We start from the raw sequence: 18,266 nt of genomic DNA, 5'->3' as shown, positions 1-18,266 counted from the left end.
TAATGGTGGGTAAATCAATCTCAAGTAGTGAAATACATTTTATTTTTATGGTAGATTGCAGATGTAGGGAAAGTCTAGATAGTGTGCAAATAATGTAGTGCTGTTCTTGTCTTCAAGCAAAATGCATCAACACTGACACCCTCAGTACTTGCCAACTGCCAACAATCTTCACTCCCTAAATAATCCCTTCTGCATCCACTGACACAGACTACAGAAAGCACAGACTTGGAACCAATGCAGATGAACGTTTCTGTTACCTTTTCTCCTGGATTACTGCTATAGAACATAACACAAGGATATAATTCTGCTGCATCCACATCTTCAAAAGCTAGTTTTGGCTCCTACGTAAAACAAACAGAAACAAAACCAGACACTTAGAACAACTTAACCAGTGAAAACATGACAAAGTTATATGCTTGTCTTAAACATTATGCTTAGCTCTATATAAAATAGCTCCATATATAATATTTATGCCAAATTAGTATTAAAAAAAGCAATTGTCAGAAATCAAACCAAATACAACCAAAAAGAAACAAATACCTCTCCATTTTTACCAAAGGAAATAGTTCTTGCTTCCATATCTAATACACATGTGATGAAATCTCCTTGGGTAAAGCTGGACAGAGTCAAAGTTTGCTCTCCATTGTGATAAAGGTTACCACTGTAGGCTCTATACAGCCACATATCTGAGGTAGTGCGGTGGTTAAAATCGTGTACTGGCCAGCGAGAAACACCAACACATGTGCCTTCATTGCCTCGATTCTCCTTCACAATGTAGAACTAAAAGGCAAGTAGAAGTCAGAATACACAATTCTAACAGGACAAGGCAGTGCAAATTTGCCTTATACATATTCATTAGTAATGATAACCATATTACTCACAAGCATTTAATTAAAAAAAACATTTAATAATCTAAAATAATATTCTATTTCTAAAAGGATGTCTTGGTGTATATGTATAGGAGTAGTCATTAACAAGTCATTTAAATCTGACCTCCTACTAATGAAAAGAACTGTCTGAAAAAAATTCAAGATTTTTTTTTCTGACTCAGGAATCACTGAAGCTGTCATGTAAGCATTAAACACATTACTGAAATAAACAAGCTTTACTCTTCACGTTCGCAGCAAGTGATTTATGTAGATTCAAGTAAAAATGACGTAGAAGCCTTATGCTTAAAGACAATATGTTATCACAGTCTCCAACCTGAGTACTGAAACATCAGCTGAAAATCTACTCTGAACAGTAGTACTCAAGACCAGCCACAAATTCTTCTCTTTGGATTGAAAATGTAATTTATGCAATGATACCATCATAACCTAAAGATCATAGTTAGCTACTATTTGTAAATTACAGTATATTTCTGTAACAAGGTAAGAAAAGAAATGCACTTTCATTCAACCTACCTTCCACTGGTAACACCCTGAAGTGACTCCAGTTGATGCTAATCCATATCCTTTACCCCCACTTCCATGAGTCAGAATCTGCCCATTCTCCACTATGCAACACTGTGCTTTCTCAGGGTCAAAGGACACTTCCTGTATGGGAAGATTTTCATCTTCATCTTCAGACTCTCCTTGCTTCTATCAGAAACAGGACAAAATGTCTGTAATAAACGTAACTTAGTTGCATTCAAATAGAAGAGGAATTAAACCATAATTACCTGCAACTTCATTTCTTGTTCTTTCTCCTTTATTTGAATTGCATGTTTAGCTTGAGCTATAGGAGTCTCCCACATGCAGTCAGACAGAAGCGAGAATAATCGTTCAACAACCTGGCACATCAGAAAGTAATTCAGATCATCCTAAATCCAAGATGAGGTCAACAAATAGCATTTTATTTTGCTTCGTAAGTATAAATGTCAAAAATATTTACAACTCCTGGATAAGTAAATATCTACAATGAGCCTCATCTGATTTGGATTCTGAGCAAATCTATGAAGCATTTACAAGTCTCATGAGGCTTTCTGAAGAAACAAGTGAAAAAGCTTATAGCAAAATATAAAGACCTGAGCCATTTGATCATCTTCAACGCCAGATTCACAAGCAGGTAATACAGCTTCTAGTACATGAAGTGCAAGAAGTCTAGTCCTCAAATTTCCAACCAAGGGAACTCCTGAAGATGGAAGAGTATGTTAATAATCTACAAATGACTTCTGCATCAGACACGCACCTATGACAGATATGACTTGCATGCCTCCTAAGGCTACCCTGCACATAGCAGGGGGTTGAAACTAGATGATCATTATGGTCCTTTTCAATCCAGGCCATTCTATGATCCTATGATATGATTCAACACACAATTTTCCTAAGCATGACTTGAGTACATCTACTGAGGCTGAAGAGCTAAAATCAGTGTGCAATATATGATCAAGTAGGACCTGTTTTCAGGAACTGCATTACAGGAATGCAAGTATAACCATTAATCACATTTAGAAAAACTCTTACCTGAGCAACACTTCTGAGAAGCAATGTTAAGAAGTACTTCTGTCCACTTTGGAGATGCCATTTTTGACTGAATTGCTTTTGAAGAGACAACTCTACGCAAGAAAACAAGGAAGTCTCCCAAGTGCAGTTCTGCTGCATGTTGCTTTCGGAGGGCAGCTATAAAGTTAAATTAAGAGTTTTCATTTACACCCATTATTAAACAGTATCTGCAAATAACATTGAATTATACAAGATAATTACCTCTGAAGTCTCTCTTCTCATTCTCCCCATTTGAATCTGCCTTTTTTGATTCTCCTTCATGCTCCTCCACTTCCTCTTCTCCAAAAGAAGCCATAAGCATCACACCAGCTTGTGATAACAAGTTCTTTAGCTGACTGCATAATAGATCCAGCAATGACTGGACCACCTTTGGGCTCAATTTGTCTGCATAGGTTCTATAAACACACAATAAAGTAGAAATAAAGAATATTTGAGAGCTGATGAAAAGAACTATAACAAAGACAACTATAAGCTCAGTGAAAGTGAACACAGGGGCTAACACTGCACTAATTCTAATCCACTCCAGTGCAGCAGGTTACTTTGCTCCATCCTCCACAAGTCTGACAGGTTACTCTTACATGACTCTTACATTACTTTTAAGGCACTTTAAAATTGTCCATTCTTTACATATTTTTTCAGTATTTTCAGGGGAATAAAGCAACTTAGTTCATTAAATGTAATCCCACTGAAACTTCCAAAATATGAAGGCTTTTTTTTTTCTTACCAACAGAATTAGCAGGAAAACGTACTGCATTATATGAACACCGAAGGTGCACATATCCTATACTAAATAATACTTCTACTCTAAGCAGACAATACTTGCTCCACTGTTTTGGTTTTTTTTTTTTCCTTTACAGAGTTAAACTGCAAACTTTTAAGTGCTGACAGATTTTTGGATGTTGTTCCCTTGTCTAGCAGAGACCAGTATTCCCCAGACAACTGAGTAGAAGCATTATGCACTGCTCTGAAGAACTCCTGCCATATTATTTCTGGTATTGATTTTGCACAAATGAATATCACATGCAACATGCAATATTACATTGCAACATGTAAAGCCTCATCATATTAACTTAACAGTCAATACTTACCCTGTGGTGATAGCAAGGATCTGAAGTAATCTTGTACTGGCTACTTTCAAAGCTGTGCTGAGCTGAGAAATACCAGTTTTGGGCAGCAACTGTAGTGGTTGTCCTAACATGGTGTCTGTGCCACACAACTGTGATAGCACATTTAGCAAACCAGTAGAAATAGCCAAGGAGACATCAACAGGCTGATAGTGCACGCTTAGAGCAAAGACTGTTACCAACAGAAGACGCTGCTGTGCTTCTAAGATTAAAATATAGTTTTTAATTAGTAATCTGTTTATAGAAAGAATACTAAGACAAATAATAGTAGATTAGTTTTAAGAAAATGTAGCAAATGAAATTACTGAGTAAAGACCTGATGTTAACACATGCTTTGAGGTAGACTTTATTGTGTACCATCACAGCCTCTTTTATTCATTCTCTATGTCAAGAGCGTCCAAAGAACAGATCTAGTTTGTGATGTAAAGTTTCTGACACAAAATCTCAAAAGAGACCAGACCCCTCTCTAAGGTAAGGATAAGCACATGAAACGCCCAATTTGCTGCTTGTACTTCAAATTGACTCTTGAGAAATTTCTTTCAGTTGCACTTAACTGTAAGTGATGCCAATGAAATAATTCAAGTATGTATGCCCACTGGGCTCCACCAACAAACCAAATTATATGACTCTTTTCTGTACTGAAGCTCTCAATAAGTACAAGCACAAAGGCACGAAGAGTTGCAGAATTCCAGCTATCCCTTAAGGACAGAAGCACACAGGAGTATCTTGGTAAAGGACAAAAGGGGATTTCAAACAGTATGTCCTGTTGTTTGAGTTTGGGTTTAAAAAAATCACAGCTGAATGAAGAATAAAAATTTGGAGATTCTTAATCACTTCTGAAAACTCATGTCTGGAAAACCTAAACAAATTATTTGAAATGACAAAGAAATGGGAACATTAGTATGCGGCTTACAGGAATTGGAAGGCTTACAGCACTTAAAAGCCTTAAAACAGGGCTGACACTTGAAGTTAGGACAGAGAAAGGTTAAAAAGATTCTCTCTCTTCAGAGAAGTTGTCAGCCCAATACTTCATCTGTGAATTCTGGACATCAATATTGAAGTATGCTTTGTTACACTTAGAATATGTTGTACTACCTATCAGAGGACACATTTTACAAATCTTGCTTTCACTTACCTATGTGATGCTTATTAGCTTGCAGAGCTCTTTCCAAGGTAGCAGACAATTGCTGGTAAATTTTGTGCACAGCCACCTGAATTTCAATCTGAATACTTCTCTTAGCTGCTCTGATACCATCCTGGTCCAAACAAAAAATGCTGTAAGAACTAATAACACTTTTATCACCTAGTTACTGAAACAAGAAAACCCCACAATTAAAATACATACCTGGTAGTGATGCAGTCTTACACTCTCTCCTTTGGCACCTGCATGTCCTACAGTGCCCAACCCAAAGCATCCAGCAAGAAACTGCAGTCTAACAGAAGTAAGCAACGAAGATGACTGAAATCCTGGCCCCTGATGACTTCCCATCAGTGCCACACTGCCTTTTTCCTCCATCCCTGACAGAAGCACTAAGATTTGATGAAGAGCTTCCAGACGAAGCTAGAAGTAAACACAACCAAAAGATGAAATTAAACAGTAAGCATCCTTAGAAATCAGATCACCTTCAGCCATGAGCAAGCACAAATGATGCAACTGCTTTCTAATGGACCCATTCTGACAGTATCCATATTTCTGACAAATCACAAGAAAGTACATTTTTACATTTTCAATAAAAATTCTCCTTGTCAGCATCCCTTTTAATTTCTGTGTAATCAAGCAATTAGCCCAATCTAGTCAGCACAAATAAGCTACATGGAAAGCTTCAGATAAGGGAAGCAGGTTACATGCATTTACACAGTCAGTTTAATTTCAAAGCTACACTATAAGATCTAACTGCATCGGTGCTGCATGCAGCACATATAGGATAATCTCCCTGCTCCTCTGAAATTCAAGTCTGAGATTTAAAGAACAACATGTAAAGAAAGGTTTAAGTGGATTCTTTACTTCCTATTTCAGAGCTTAATATTAAGTTCCCAGTTCCAGTTAAGATATTTTAAAAGAAAAACAGGAAAAAACCTCTAAGTCAGAATTTGGAAAATGTTCTTAAAAATCCATACAATTCAAATATATGATGAATATAGAAAGATTTTAAATTGGAACTTACCTCAGCCCTCAACTGCTGCTGCTCCATTGCAATTATGGACGCCTGTGGACTGGTGGACATACTTTCCTCTGGCTCCTTAAATCCCGGAGAGTTTCCTACATCTCCACTTACAAAGCTGACGACATTTTCAATCAAAGTATGAACTCCAAGAGATCTTGAGAGATCAAAATCGGACTCAACAAATGAGTAGGAGGAAGTGTACAACCAATCTCTGCTGTGCTTCAGTCGAGCCCACGAGTCAGTTAAAGGCTCCACTTGACTGTGTATTGCTCCTAAACATACACATAATAAAAGCTCATAAATTCCAATTCACTAGTTAACACATTTTGGTAGTAGCTAAAGACTAAACCGCTGCTATTCATACAGGTGGAAAATGGATATCCATGATTAATTATACCATGCATTAAGCAACGTAGAGCAAAACACTTGGTTTAAATTTACAGCAACTGCCCTAGAGGAACGGCTGTATTTCTTTTAATTATGTCAAGCAGTAGTGCAACAAATTGCCAAGTGAGAGAACAAAAAGACAGAAGCCACTTGAACTGCTCAAGTTAAAGCTAGAACACTGGGAAAAAGAAATGATTTGCAGCTAAATGAGAAAATAGGAAAGAAAAGATCTGCTACAAAAGAAATAGTGCGCTCTGTACATTTAAGGTCTAATTGTAAAATAAAAGCATATTTATTCTTTGTTTTAATCAAGTCGTACGTTTCATAGCTTTGAAAAAGCAAAATGTTATTTTTTCAATGAAATATCTGAGGAATTCGAGTGCAGAAGGGCAAGTAAACCAAGGAAAATTCACAGAGAACACTTACTTTTTTTCTGATTCTTTCATAAACACATATATCAAATTCCTATCTACAGCATGTATTAAAATTCTATCTTCTTCATCTGACAATTTCATAAATTTGTTTTTAAGATTTCATATTACACCAGTATGTCATTACACTATCAAAAAATTTACCTTCACTAATTAATATATTCCTCCAAATGACTGTCAGTTACCTGCAGCACTGGAATTTATTTATCATCATATATGTGATCTAAGCCTTTTGCTAGACTGCATCCCAGCACAAATTAATGTAATGCCAATGAAGTCATACCTTCATCAGCAATTAACTGTGTATGTCAGTTTAAATATTATACATATATTAAATATATATACATATATATATACTACTTATATCAACATGTATGTTGGTATTTTATTACTTCTGTAAATGTTAGCTGAGTTGGAGCTAAGTATTACAAGAGACCAGACTCATCAAAAAAGCTTTCCATCTGCATAGACAGGTAATGTCTTGACATCTATATGTAAACCAAAGAACGTCTAAATTAACTTTGAACACCCAGTTTGAATTACCTTAAATAACCTACACAGAGTTTTGCAGTATTAACGACTCCTGTGCACAGTGTATTTCAGATATCGTTAGGAGAAAGACAACCCATTCACAGTACTCACACAAACCTACATTAGATGCTTTGTTTTTTAAAAATCTGTCTGCAAGGTACAAGGCTCGAACATTCTTAAACATAACCATTTTCAGGAAAAAGTCACACAAATTCACAAAACTCATCTGATGAAAGCCCTCTTTCCTCAGTTAGAATGAGTTCCAATGTTAAAAGCTGGATACTTGTGTCAAAACCTCCTATTAAACCATTTTTACTCACAGTAGCTCTGTGAGCAGCTGCTCACAGGAACTATGTGAAGAGACACACAGCTTTTTGTACTTAGGACAGTGCTGCCACCAACCACTCTCCATGACTTTTCACGAGGCAAGGCAAATGGCCATTTTTCTGCACCTGAACATCATCAACAACAAACCACAAATCCAAAATACTGTGAAAGTCTGCTCTCCCTTTATAAATTAGGGAGTTTTTGTTTGGTGGCCCTGCCAGGCAGGGGGGTTGGAACTACATGATCCTTGAGGTCCCTTCCAACCCAGGTCATTCTGTGATTCTGTGATTCTGTGAGTTAATCTCCTATTGGTTGGCAAAAAAAATTTAACATACAAATTATGAAAACCTTTCCATGTCCCATTACCTTTTCTGCAAACAGTCTTCATGAGCATTTATACAGTACTCCAGACAGCAGCTACTAAGCAGACTGCAATGGCCTCAGAAAGAACCATCAGAGTACTTAGGAAAAATACGACCTAATAGGGTATTTTGCAAACATATGTGCACAAACAATAATACACACAAAGTAAAACATTTATTTTAAACGTGACTTTTCAAAGTGGAATTTAATTTCCTAATTTCTGTTGATTAAGACAATGCAGTAATATTACCTGGCTTCCAGAGAACTACCTGCTTTGTCATGTTTAATATCAGAGAATTTTAAGGAAACTCTCTTACTCTATTTTATAACTTGTATCTGGTCGCTACATTAAAAAACACAAGTAAAGACAATTATTATCTTACCCTACTTTTAATACTCACTCCTGTACTCGTTTTAAAGTTGTCTATTAAAAACTAAGTTATATGCTGAAGAGTTGAGTGAGGAACTTGAGATATAATGGACAGCATAAATGAAGACTGAAATACAGTTTTCATCTAAGAGTTTCCTAGCATATGACCTGTGAACAAGGCCCTGGAGGAGGCAAATTGAAACCTGAGATTTCCTACAGTATGCACAAGCCTAATTACTTTGACATATAAAAATGTTGCCTATATATCAACTGTTTCAAGACTCCTTAAGCTCTGCAATCTTTCCACAGTAGCAGAGGTTAAAACATTCCAAATCAACATTAGTTTCCCTGTCTTCTACCTGTCCTGTGCCATGCCACTTTGAAACACAGCAGAGAAGGAAAGGATTTGTAATAAAACAAAAAGCAATTCCAGTGCCTTAAATCAAACTTTGGGAGACACTGTCTCACATATTAATTGAGCATCAGAAGAAAATCTTGTTTTGATATTAAAAGAACTTCTAAATAAGATCATCCCTTATATACTAACAGACAATTAAACTATCTCATATTTGAAAAAGTAAAGGTCATGCGTTTTAGTATTAAATGTAAGAACATTTAAATGTAAAACTATTTTAAACTGTCTCAAGTTAGGAGAGATGTCCAAGGATTATGAGTCAGAGACTGAATGCAAAACAACTGAAATTGTAACTGAAATTATAAAGATTGAGGCAATCTCAGAAGTCAAAGTATATGCTTATACCTCAAAATATTTAAAAATTAGGAGCAATCTAAAACTTGCATTTGTTTCTTGAAGATGTTAAGTATCAAGAGTAGATTCACAGTATGTTTGTATAAGCCTCTACAATCACACAAATAGAACTGCACGTAAGAGTAATCTTTAAGCTTACAATAAAAAGAAAACAAGTTTACTTGTCCTTGAAAGCCAGCTTTTAAAAATGAGTTTTCTACATGAATGTGCACAGCTGCAATACACACTCCATAGAACATAAAACATGTAGGGAAGCTATAGAGGAAAAAAATAAACATGCCATCAGGTACTTGCTTGAAGCTCTTCTTTTTTCTGGGGCTCAACTGGCCAAAAAGCAGTAAATACACTACACACCACACAAGAATCAGAAGACAAAAGCAGACATTTGAAACAGAAGACAACATATTCATAAAATCTCCTCCTCATATTACTTTAGTCTTAAATGATCCCGTTCATCCCAACCAATACCTCAATACATCACACAGGGAAGTTTTAGAAAAAAAATATGGACATAGATATTTTTGTTCTGAATTAGCATGAACAAGTAACAGACTTTATGAATTTTCTACCATCTTCCCAGGGAAAAATACCATTCCCTTCAATACAGTTACATACATGCATGAGAACATTTACACCTCCTACTCTGACAGATCCCTGAATTTCAAAAAGTCAATACAAGTGCACTATTTTATTTCAAGTTAATTTCAGCATCTTTTGAGCTGCTGGGTTTTTTTTTCCAGTTACCCAAATGTGTTACTAAAATACTGAAGTACAGACACAACAGCATTCACTGAATTAAGATTGACAGGAAGACTGGAGGACCTGTAAAACATTTGTGATGACACATGCGTTCTTTATTTCTAAGTATTTAATGCAGTAAGTAACTTTATTTAGTGCGTCAAATACAAAATCTTGAGGCACACTCTCTGAATCTGCAGGACTGAAAAAGTTGAATCTAAGCAAGGAAATAACCAAAACCCAACGGACTTATGAATCAGGGGGAAAATCTTCATTATTTTATCTCCCCATGCGGAAAAAGCTTTGAAAACAACTTTTTTTGCTTCTACTAGTACTGAAAGTTTAGTAATTCAGAACCAAGCGAATAATAGCAAGGAACAGGACACCCCAAAAGCAGGAATACCATTGCTTTACTTCTGAGCAGATACAATAAATGCAGAAAACAACTAGATTAAAGTATGTACAAAGTGGCAAAGATGTTGAGTTAAAAGACAACTCTCTTCCAAGACTGAGCTGCAAGACCACAGGAACAACTCAAGAGTAATTTTTGTACTACTGGTATCCTACATTGCAATTCATGAACAGGAACCGCTTTTATACCATAAAAATAAGACTATCACCAATAGTGAGATTTAATTTTTAAGGAGAAGTGATCTGAATTGTGAATGATTATTTGCTGATTTCAATAAATTCTAAAATAAGTCAACCCACTTTCTCACCTATTGTCAACCAACTTAGCAAAACTCTACACATGATGCAGCTTTTGTGGGCTTTGCAAGGACTGAATACTCCATAGAGCACTACCGATTGAATTGGGGAAAAGTACAGGGGGTAGGACACAGAAACATCTGCATTCACACACAGCTTTTCTGAGGTGAAGAATCTAATGAGTCCACCATTATTTTAGTAACTGACTAACATCACCACATATTCTAATAACATGAGGGTGTCAGAGTTGGTTGATAGCAATGATGCATTCTTTGGTAATTGTGTATGTAATTGACTTGCTTCTGGAGGAAAATGGAGGTCATGACTCCCCTATTAGATTTGACTGACCCGAATGTATTTGAGACATGATACAACTGAATCTGCAAAAGTAATCTGTGATTCCTATTGATGTGAACAATCCTCTAGCATTTCAACTAAAAGTTGTTTCATCTTTCAACTATTTTTCATGGCTTCTTGTTACAGATAGGAAATTTTTCCTGAAAATAGTACATTGTTTGACATTAAATGGGTATCAAAAACAACAAGAGGGCAGGACAGTGCTTTCCGAACCAGGAGCTGTTACAACATGGGCATCTACAGCTCCTGTCACAGTTTGCAGGGTTAAAAGTGACTGGTGGCCAGTACTCAGATATAAGGGACTCCAAAACATGTTGATGAATCTTGAGAGTGAAAGAGGTTAGACCTTAGAAATTTAATGATCTTCTTCCTGCTTACCCAAAACAATACACCTAGACTTGGGATAGTCCCCTTATGAACAGGATGCAGTAGGCAACCCATAATAATGTTGGGGTGAAAACTTCAGCCTTAAGTTGCTTAGAGTAACAATGGTTACATCTGTTTTGTAGAAATAGAGGCAAGAAAAAGACTACGTTTTACTTTATGTTAACTGCAATTTGAGCAGTTCCTTGTGTCTGCATCTCTTGTAATGCGAGATTAATCAATGTTAGCATAACAAGTAAAAGATAATTACAATGCCATTTAAAATTTTAAACTCCCTGATTGTCATTAACTACGCATTTTAACTTAAGACACATTAACATATTTATGTTGATCAATATTCATTACGTAAATGAGTATCAATAAAACTTACCCCTTTTTCTATGCGATGATGCTAAATCCAAATCAACGTTTCGTCTTCCACTCTAGAGTAAAAGATTAACAAAAAGTGCATTTCTTTAAGTGGAAATAAGTGGTGCATAATATTTGAGTGTTTAAAACACATTATTCCCTCACAAATTAAAAAAACTAACAGAACTATAATAATTTCAATTCCTGTCTTAGCACCATTATTTTCCTTTAACAGTGGTGGTTATTAGCAAAGATCCCTATACTGAAACATAAGCCTAAACAAGTGACAAATACATAAGGTATCCCACTTGCCCAGAAAATAAACTGACAGTCTTCAAGGCACATAATACTAGCTTACTTACCAGAGAATAACCTTCCTCGTCTGATTCTGGCTGAGATAAATCTGATTCGCTTCTTGACTTCATCAGTCTATAGTTTGAGCTGGTATGGATTGAACGACTCTCTGCAGTAAGACTTTCACTCCTGTATCAGATGTACAAACAACCACCACACAAAGAAAAGTTCTTTATTAGCCAATAGTAAGAGCTAACAGGCCAATTCAGCAAGTAGCATGACACACTGATTATTTTTCCAGCTACGTTAATTTACCTGTACAGTGGATGGTCTAGACTCTATTACTATTAATTGGTAAGTTCAACCTTGAAAAAGAAATGAGGTCCACACAGAAAAGGGTCTTATCAGAGATTCATCAGTGTGGATTAAGAAAACTGAGAAAATATCACTGACCTCAAAAACAAAAAACCCAAGTCAACACTATAAACATTGCTCTGGACAAAAATGTTTTTTAAAAACTTCTAAGAATCCACAGAACAAAACTGATATTATGTAATTAAATGTAAAGATAGAAAAGTTAACTATGTAAGTAATCATCAGACCTCACCTTGTCATTAGTCCAATCCCCTCAGGAGCAGTAGAGGGAGGTTGCTGTAACTGCCCATCCTCCCTTCGCTTCTGGAAATCCTCAATAACTGGGCTCACTCCCAGGATCAACAAGGCTGATCTGTGGATTACAGAGTTGCATGCAGCAGTATAGACATCTTGGCCTTCTGTCAGATCAGTGCTGATTCTTCGTTCCTGCTGAGACTGAGGAGGTTGATCATCAAGTCTAGTCCCTGTCCCAGTGTTCATCCTATCTCGATCCCGACTGCGAGCTACTTCACGGGCTGATAGGAAACATTGAAATATTTCTGTAAGATGCAACACAAAAAAAAGGTCTTTACTTCTAAGCAAAGTTACACAGAACAAAATATTCATCTACAGCTCAAGCTAAAAAATGTATTACAAAAAACAAGAAATATTTTTCCAGTGGTAAAATAATACAGTTATACAAAGTCATAAAGAATGTCACAGAAACAGATGAAGTCAAGAATTTACAAAGTGCTAAGTTTAAAAGGAAGGACACCATTATTCGACAGAACACTAAACCTATTTCAGACTTACTGCTACCCAGCTGCTATGTGGACAGCATCAGAGAGACTATTTCATGCTGGCCTTTTAGCAGACTTATAAAGAAATGCATCTGTAAAACTGTATTTCAGAGAACAACGCATCTATAATTCAACGCTGACAGTATTACACTTTAAGTAGCTTCTTTGTTTTAGTGTTACGAAGACATCACCAAAAATTTTAGTCTTCACTTTGCTCAATTTTGCTGTTGTTGTAAATGCCAGATTCTTCCACACGAGTTGTGTGAGCTACTGCATCGTTTCTGTCCAAAGACCTAAAATTCTTCAGATTTTAAATGCTTGGTTTCCCTTTGGAAAGGTAAATTTGAACACTTTCTCCATTAATGTTAGTAATTAAAAGCAGCAGTACATCAAGGACAGAAACTGAACTCCACGTGTAAGGATTAGCTTCCTTTAGCATCTCCAGTAGAAATGTCATCTTCTCACTTCTCCTGTGTGCATGTAACACTCATGTCAGCTTTAGATTAAATCTTAAATCATATGTTGCACATTCCCTTTCAGGGAAGTCTACTGCACTGAGGGTATGACAATCTGTAATATGGAAGCTAAAAGTGTAATGTATGTTTTGGTACACAAGAGCCCAAATAAGAATATGGGAGTCCTAATGGGAATGGAAACACTGCCAGCAAAAGAGGCAAACTTCCTAGCAGTAACAAGAGAAAAGTAGTTGGAAAAGAGTGGCTGAGTGTTGCTTAGCTAAAACTTGAAGAATTAATTACCCCATTGACTCTGTAAAGCCCAAGTCCATCAATAGTGAAGTTCACCTTTTTCAGGCTCTTTTTTGAAGAATTAAGCAACTATTTTTTTACTTTATTTTTCTTAGAAAAACCATGAGAAAGTATTGCAAACTGTGCTACAGGTAATAAATTTTGACTAAAACCTCAAAGTTTCTGACATACAAAACTAAACACACAAGTGCAGCAATAAATTCCATATATGCACTAATATAAACTCACATCGGTTGAACAGAAATGAAGAAAAAACATTATGAAATCTATTACTGTTGCATGCAGTTTATACAAGAAGTGTTAACACAGATGTCGGATGAATAAAGGCCACCCATTTGCTTAGCACTCACATTCCTTTGCATTAAAAGAATTTTCTGACTCAATAAAAGCACTGCATCATCTCATAAAAACTTCCAACAATGTTAACATAGAAAAGTCTATCAAAACCTTTTCAATCTTTCTCCCACTCCACTTTTGAGAGAAAAACAAACTGACTTTCCAAAGCACATTACACTATTCACCTACACAACAAGTACTTACTACCAGCTGTCATAACTTCGTGTTCTCTTTCCTCTTCTTCATCTTCCTGTTCTATGTGTCCTTCTTCTCTGTCCCGTTCTGCCTGCTCCTCCATTTCTGCTTCTTCATCAATTGTACGAGTAAAAGGATGCTCCTGAGTATCCACATCAGCTGATTCTTGGTTATCCAGCATCTTGATAAAAAAACAGAAATCTAAAATGAAATTATTCTCACCATAATAAAAGGTAAAATGGAGGTAAAGGGACATAAGCATTTTAAGAATTTTTTTCATATCTAAAAGGTATTTGTGATGCCATATGAAAGAAAACTCAGGCAGCTGTTTACTTTCAAAGCTTCAAATACCTAAGTTGGGAAATTAAATTTTCCTTAAATTTACTCGAATTATTTTCAGAGAAATGTCTCTTTAAAAGGCTTTCTTAGACACAACTGTTGAACTTTGATACTTCAGCATACAAAGTACGTTAATAAAGTTTTAAAACCCTGACAACCTTCCTATATACAGAGGCTAATCCAAAAGTAATGCCTCCTATCTTTTTATGTTGGCCCACGACATCAGAAGCAGATAGTTGTGGTAAGAGAAGCAGCAGAGGTTGAACCTTCCTGCAGTTTTTCCATTATATTTGTTCCCATGAAACAAATGGCAGCACAGGGGCAGTCTGACAAAATGACATCTGACATGGAAGTATAGATGAAGCAAAGGTGCGGAACTGTATTCCTCTATGCAGAAAAAATAGCACCTACTGACATTCATTAATTGAACACTGCTGAATATTTATGGACACCAAAGAGTGGATGTCAGCAGTGAAGGACAAGTGGTACATTTCAAGACTGGCAACAGTGGGTCATCCCTGCTGATGCAGATTCTTATAAGCACATCATATAGGCTGTCATTCATTGCTGGTGAAAATGCATAGCTAATGGTGGTGACTTAGCTGAAGAAAAGTGTTTTGTAGCTAAGAATTTGCTCTATCAAATAGTGTTATGCTGTTCTTTATAACTGTTGCCGTTTCCATAGAAATAAAGAGAGCAACCTACACATAACAGACAAGCAGCTCAGCAAGAACTGCTTTGGAATACTTTCCTACAAAAACCCTGATACCTGATGATATAAGTGCCAACTGATGACTTGATACACAGTTTTCCAGTGTGGAAAACAAATTCAGAAAATCTGAAAGCAGTGAAGTTTGAAGTATAAAACATACAATTACATTAGAAGTTTTACAATATTTCAGAAGGCAATTTAGCCCACAAATCATGGACCACACACATCCTTACCAGTATAACCCATCTGCCCCCCCACAGCAGTTTCCCTTTTCTGAAGAACAGAAGATCTTGGTAGCAGCAGATCATTTCCCCACTCTCCTGGGGCCTGTTATTTGCTTCTGACACTCAGAATTATGTGCATATGAAGCAAATGCAGAACAGCTATTTTTCCCAGAAGTATTAAATCTGAGATATCCCCAATGCCACCGACCCACAACATACATTTAGATTTACTTTGAGGATTTCTAGGAGGAATGGAACTTACCACACATGCACAATAACTTACTGTGAGCATACACAACAGCTACAACATAAACTTGAAGCAACAGATTTATTGCATGTGTGCAAAATGCTAAGTAAGCCAGAGAACCACCAGACTTAATGTATATGTACAGTCCTGTGAACTCAGACTATGCCTACTGCTCTAAGTGCTAAATTTATTGCATGTGTGGACCTCCACCATAAAAAAAAAAAAAAAGACACGTATCTGCCTCAGAATAAAAGTCAGGAAAGAGACCTACGTTATTTTTAAAAGCAACAGTAGCATTTTCAAAACAGCTAAAAAGCCTCATGATCCAGGTGTCACATAAAGAGTTTCCTTGATCAAAACCATCAAACTTTTAGATTGTATAAACAGCAATCCCTAACAAAGAAACCTAGACCTAGTTCAAGGACTGTGCTGTAATGCTTAACAGTCCTCAACCCTAAATAATTCAATGAGCACCCCAGCATCAGTTTTGACTTGGTTCAGAATAGTGATTCAGAAGTAGCAATAAGGTTACATTCAGTCTAAGATGAGAATCTGGGCAGGATGAGATGTTAAAATGCAGGGAAGGGAAAGAAAGGGACAGAGATAAAAAAACTTGCTGAATTCAGTGGTTCTGGAATGGCAACCAAACTACATTGTGGTTAACAAAGCTAATCAATCTAAATCTACATCCAAGTTGTACAACTCTGAGGTACAGCTACATATACTGATAAAACCAGGCTTCAGGCTGCGCTCTCTTCAAATACCACAAATCATTTGCTTCTAGTGACTTAACAGCACATCTGCTGCACATTAATGCACATCAATGTGTTGCATATTTGCATTTGAAAAATCCCGAACTCTTTTCAACAAGGCAGAACAAAAAGACCTGTAACAAATGAAACTAAAGTCTGAATGTCTTCAGCTCTAAACTGAATTCACCTGTTATTTAGGTGTTACGCAGTATTCCCTTAACATGCCATTAAACCTTAAGAACTCAAAAATATTTCCTGTCTTACCCATCTGTCTCTTGACGATGATCTAGTCTGAATAAGTTCCATGTTCTTGCAGGCAAGCAAGCGACTCCGAACCTTATAAACACAACGGTATACTTCTGCCAAGGCTTTGCCAGGCTGATATCTATAAAAGAGATCCCAAACAAAAGAAAAGAGAATCGTACAAATTTTCTTTTAAAAATTAGAATTGAGCTTTTAAAGACAGCTTTGAGTTACTCACCTGCTCTCACCGCAGGCTTGACTAAGCAGACTTGTATGTTTCAGAAGAGCAGCAAGAACAAATCTGGATACAGTATCCAGGAGTGATTCATTAGTTAAAGTTGCAGTATCCCAATCTGAAAACAGAGAAGACTCATCAAAACCAGCTACTGTTTGCAAGAAAAACGTTCTCCATGACATAAAAATCTTCATCCTTTTAAATCTTCCAGTTTCTAAGTACATTCAACATTAAAGAAATAAATTAAACATCAATAACTAATGTGGCTTCAGAGACAAACACGTTTTGGGCTGCTCAGGATACTCATGTCTAATACTCGGCCAAGGAAGGCACATGAACTAATCAGAAACTCAAAGAGCTGAGTTAGGTTGCAACTGCTTTCGGCAAGGATACATAACTGGAGCTCTTTGCTTTATCCAGCCACTGATTTACATGGAAACTTGTCATATTTGAGGCCTTCTGCTCTCTTTCATGTTGTTGAATCCAGATTTAAAAATTACTTTGCAGACTCATTCACAATGAAACAGCTGTATCTCCATTAGGAGAACCAGTACCTTAACACAGCCTAAGCATATGCTTCACTGCTAATAATAACTAGAGATATTTTGAGGTCTCAACATTAAGGTTCCTTGAGTAATTCCAGAAACTTACATTTTCATTACAAAATGATTTTCCCCCCCACTTTAAAAAAGGAGCATTATGAAAATAATGCCATTGCACTGTAAAATAAATAAACTCCCAAGATAATGTCCTCAAAGCTCCATCTACACTCCAGGCAGAAATAGAATTATCTCCCTCACTTCCACACTTGTACTTTCATAATAGTATTTCTCTTATGAATATTATTTATGAATCCTTGAAAGCTGCTTTAGAAATCACAAAAATCTGTCTATGTGAATATGAAGTTTAACATATCTGCTCCCCTGAGTTCCGTGACTTTGAGTTTGCTCTTAACACACAACTCTCAATCATCTTACATTGTAAACTAAGCAGGACCACACAAACTTCTAGAACACTCAACTCCATAACCACAATAACATCAGTTAGCCCGTTCATCTCAGATTTTTCAACTAGACAACAAGCTTTTTTCTTGGGTTTTTTTGTGTTTTTACTGGAATTCCTAACTCTATGGGGTCTGAAACAGAATTATCTGCACTGCTCTCAATAGGCAAACAAAACCATTTTCTGCCTTCTTGATCTGGCCTCGTTTGGCCAGAGCTACAGAAAGTAACCTCTGGGTCTCTCAGAATTTCAGTACAATGGCAGTGTTCGGTGGTTTTATA

The 18,266-nt window shown here is 36.4% G+C and overlaps 1 protein-coding gene across 8 annotated transcripts in view; it reads right to left on the bottom strand.

Annotated features, from left to right (window-relative positions):
• The window catches only part of HERC1 (HECT and RLD domain containing E3 ubiquitin protein ligase family member 1), an 83,695-nt gene that overhangs the window by 36,010 nt on the left and 29,419 nt on the right, over window positions 1-18,266 (bottom strand). For 6 of the 8 annotated variants that reach the window (XM_015872280.2, XM_015872282.2, XM_015872288.2 and 3 more), the window contains exons 20-36: window positions 16,987-17,101; window positions 16,770-16,890; window positions 14,241-14,412; window positions 12,387-12,693; window positions 11,848-11,968; window positions 11,508-11,559; window positions 5,773-6,044; window positions 4,953-5,168; window positions 4,743-4,863; window positions 3,572-3,809; window positions 2,685-2,878; window positions 2,445-2,600; window positions 2,006-2,112; window positions 1,661-1,771; window positions 1,404-1,580; window positions 541-780; window positions 258-341 (exon numbers count right to left, since the gene is read on the bottom strand). In XM_015872280.2, coding sequence (XP_015727766.1) covers window positions 258-341; window positions 541-780; window positions 1,404-1,580; window positions 1,661-1,771; window positions 2,006-2,112; window positions 2,445-2,600; window positions 2,685-2,878; window positions 3,572-3,809; window positions 4,743-4,863; window positions 4,953-5,168; window positions 5,773-6,044; window positions 11,508-11,559; window positions 11,848-11,968; window positions 12,387-12,693; window positions 14,241-14,412; window positions 16,770-16,890; window positions 16,987-17,101 — 2,804 coding nt within the window. The remainder of the gene's footprint in view (window positions 1-257; window positions 342-540; window positions 781-1,403; window positions 1,581-1,660; window positions 1,772-2,005; window positions 2,113-2,444; window positions 2,601-2,684; window positions 2,879-3,571; window positions 3,810-4,742; window positions 4,864-4,952; window positions 5,169-5,772; window positions 6,045-11,507; window positions 11,560-11,847; window positions 11,969-12,386; window positions 12,694-14,240; window positions 14,413-16,769; window positions 16,891-16,986; window positions 17,102-18,266) is intronic. The other 2 variants (XM_015872283.2, XM_015872287.2) reach the window with 2 other exon arrangements.

Source organism: Coturnix japonica, chromosome 10, assembly GCF_001577835.2.
Source record: "Coturnix japonica isolate 7356 chromosome 10, Coturnix japonica 2.1, whole genome shotgun sequence".
NCBI classification, from domain to species: Eukaryota; Metazoa; Chordata; class Aves; order Galliformes; family Phasianidae; genus Coturnix; species Coturnix japonica.
Note: the sequence above shows the minus strand (reverse complement) of the source record. Positions and strands in the feature narration are given on the sequence as shown.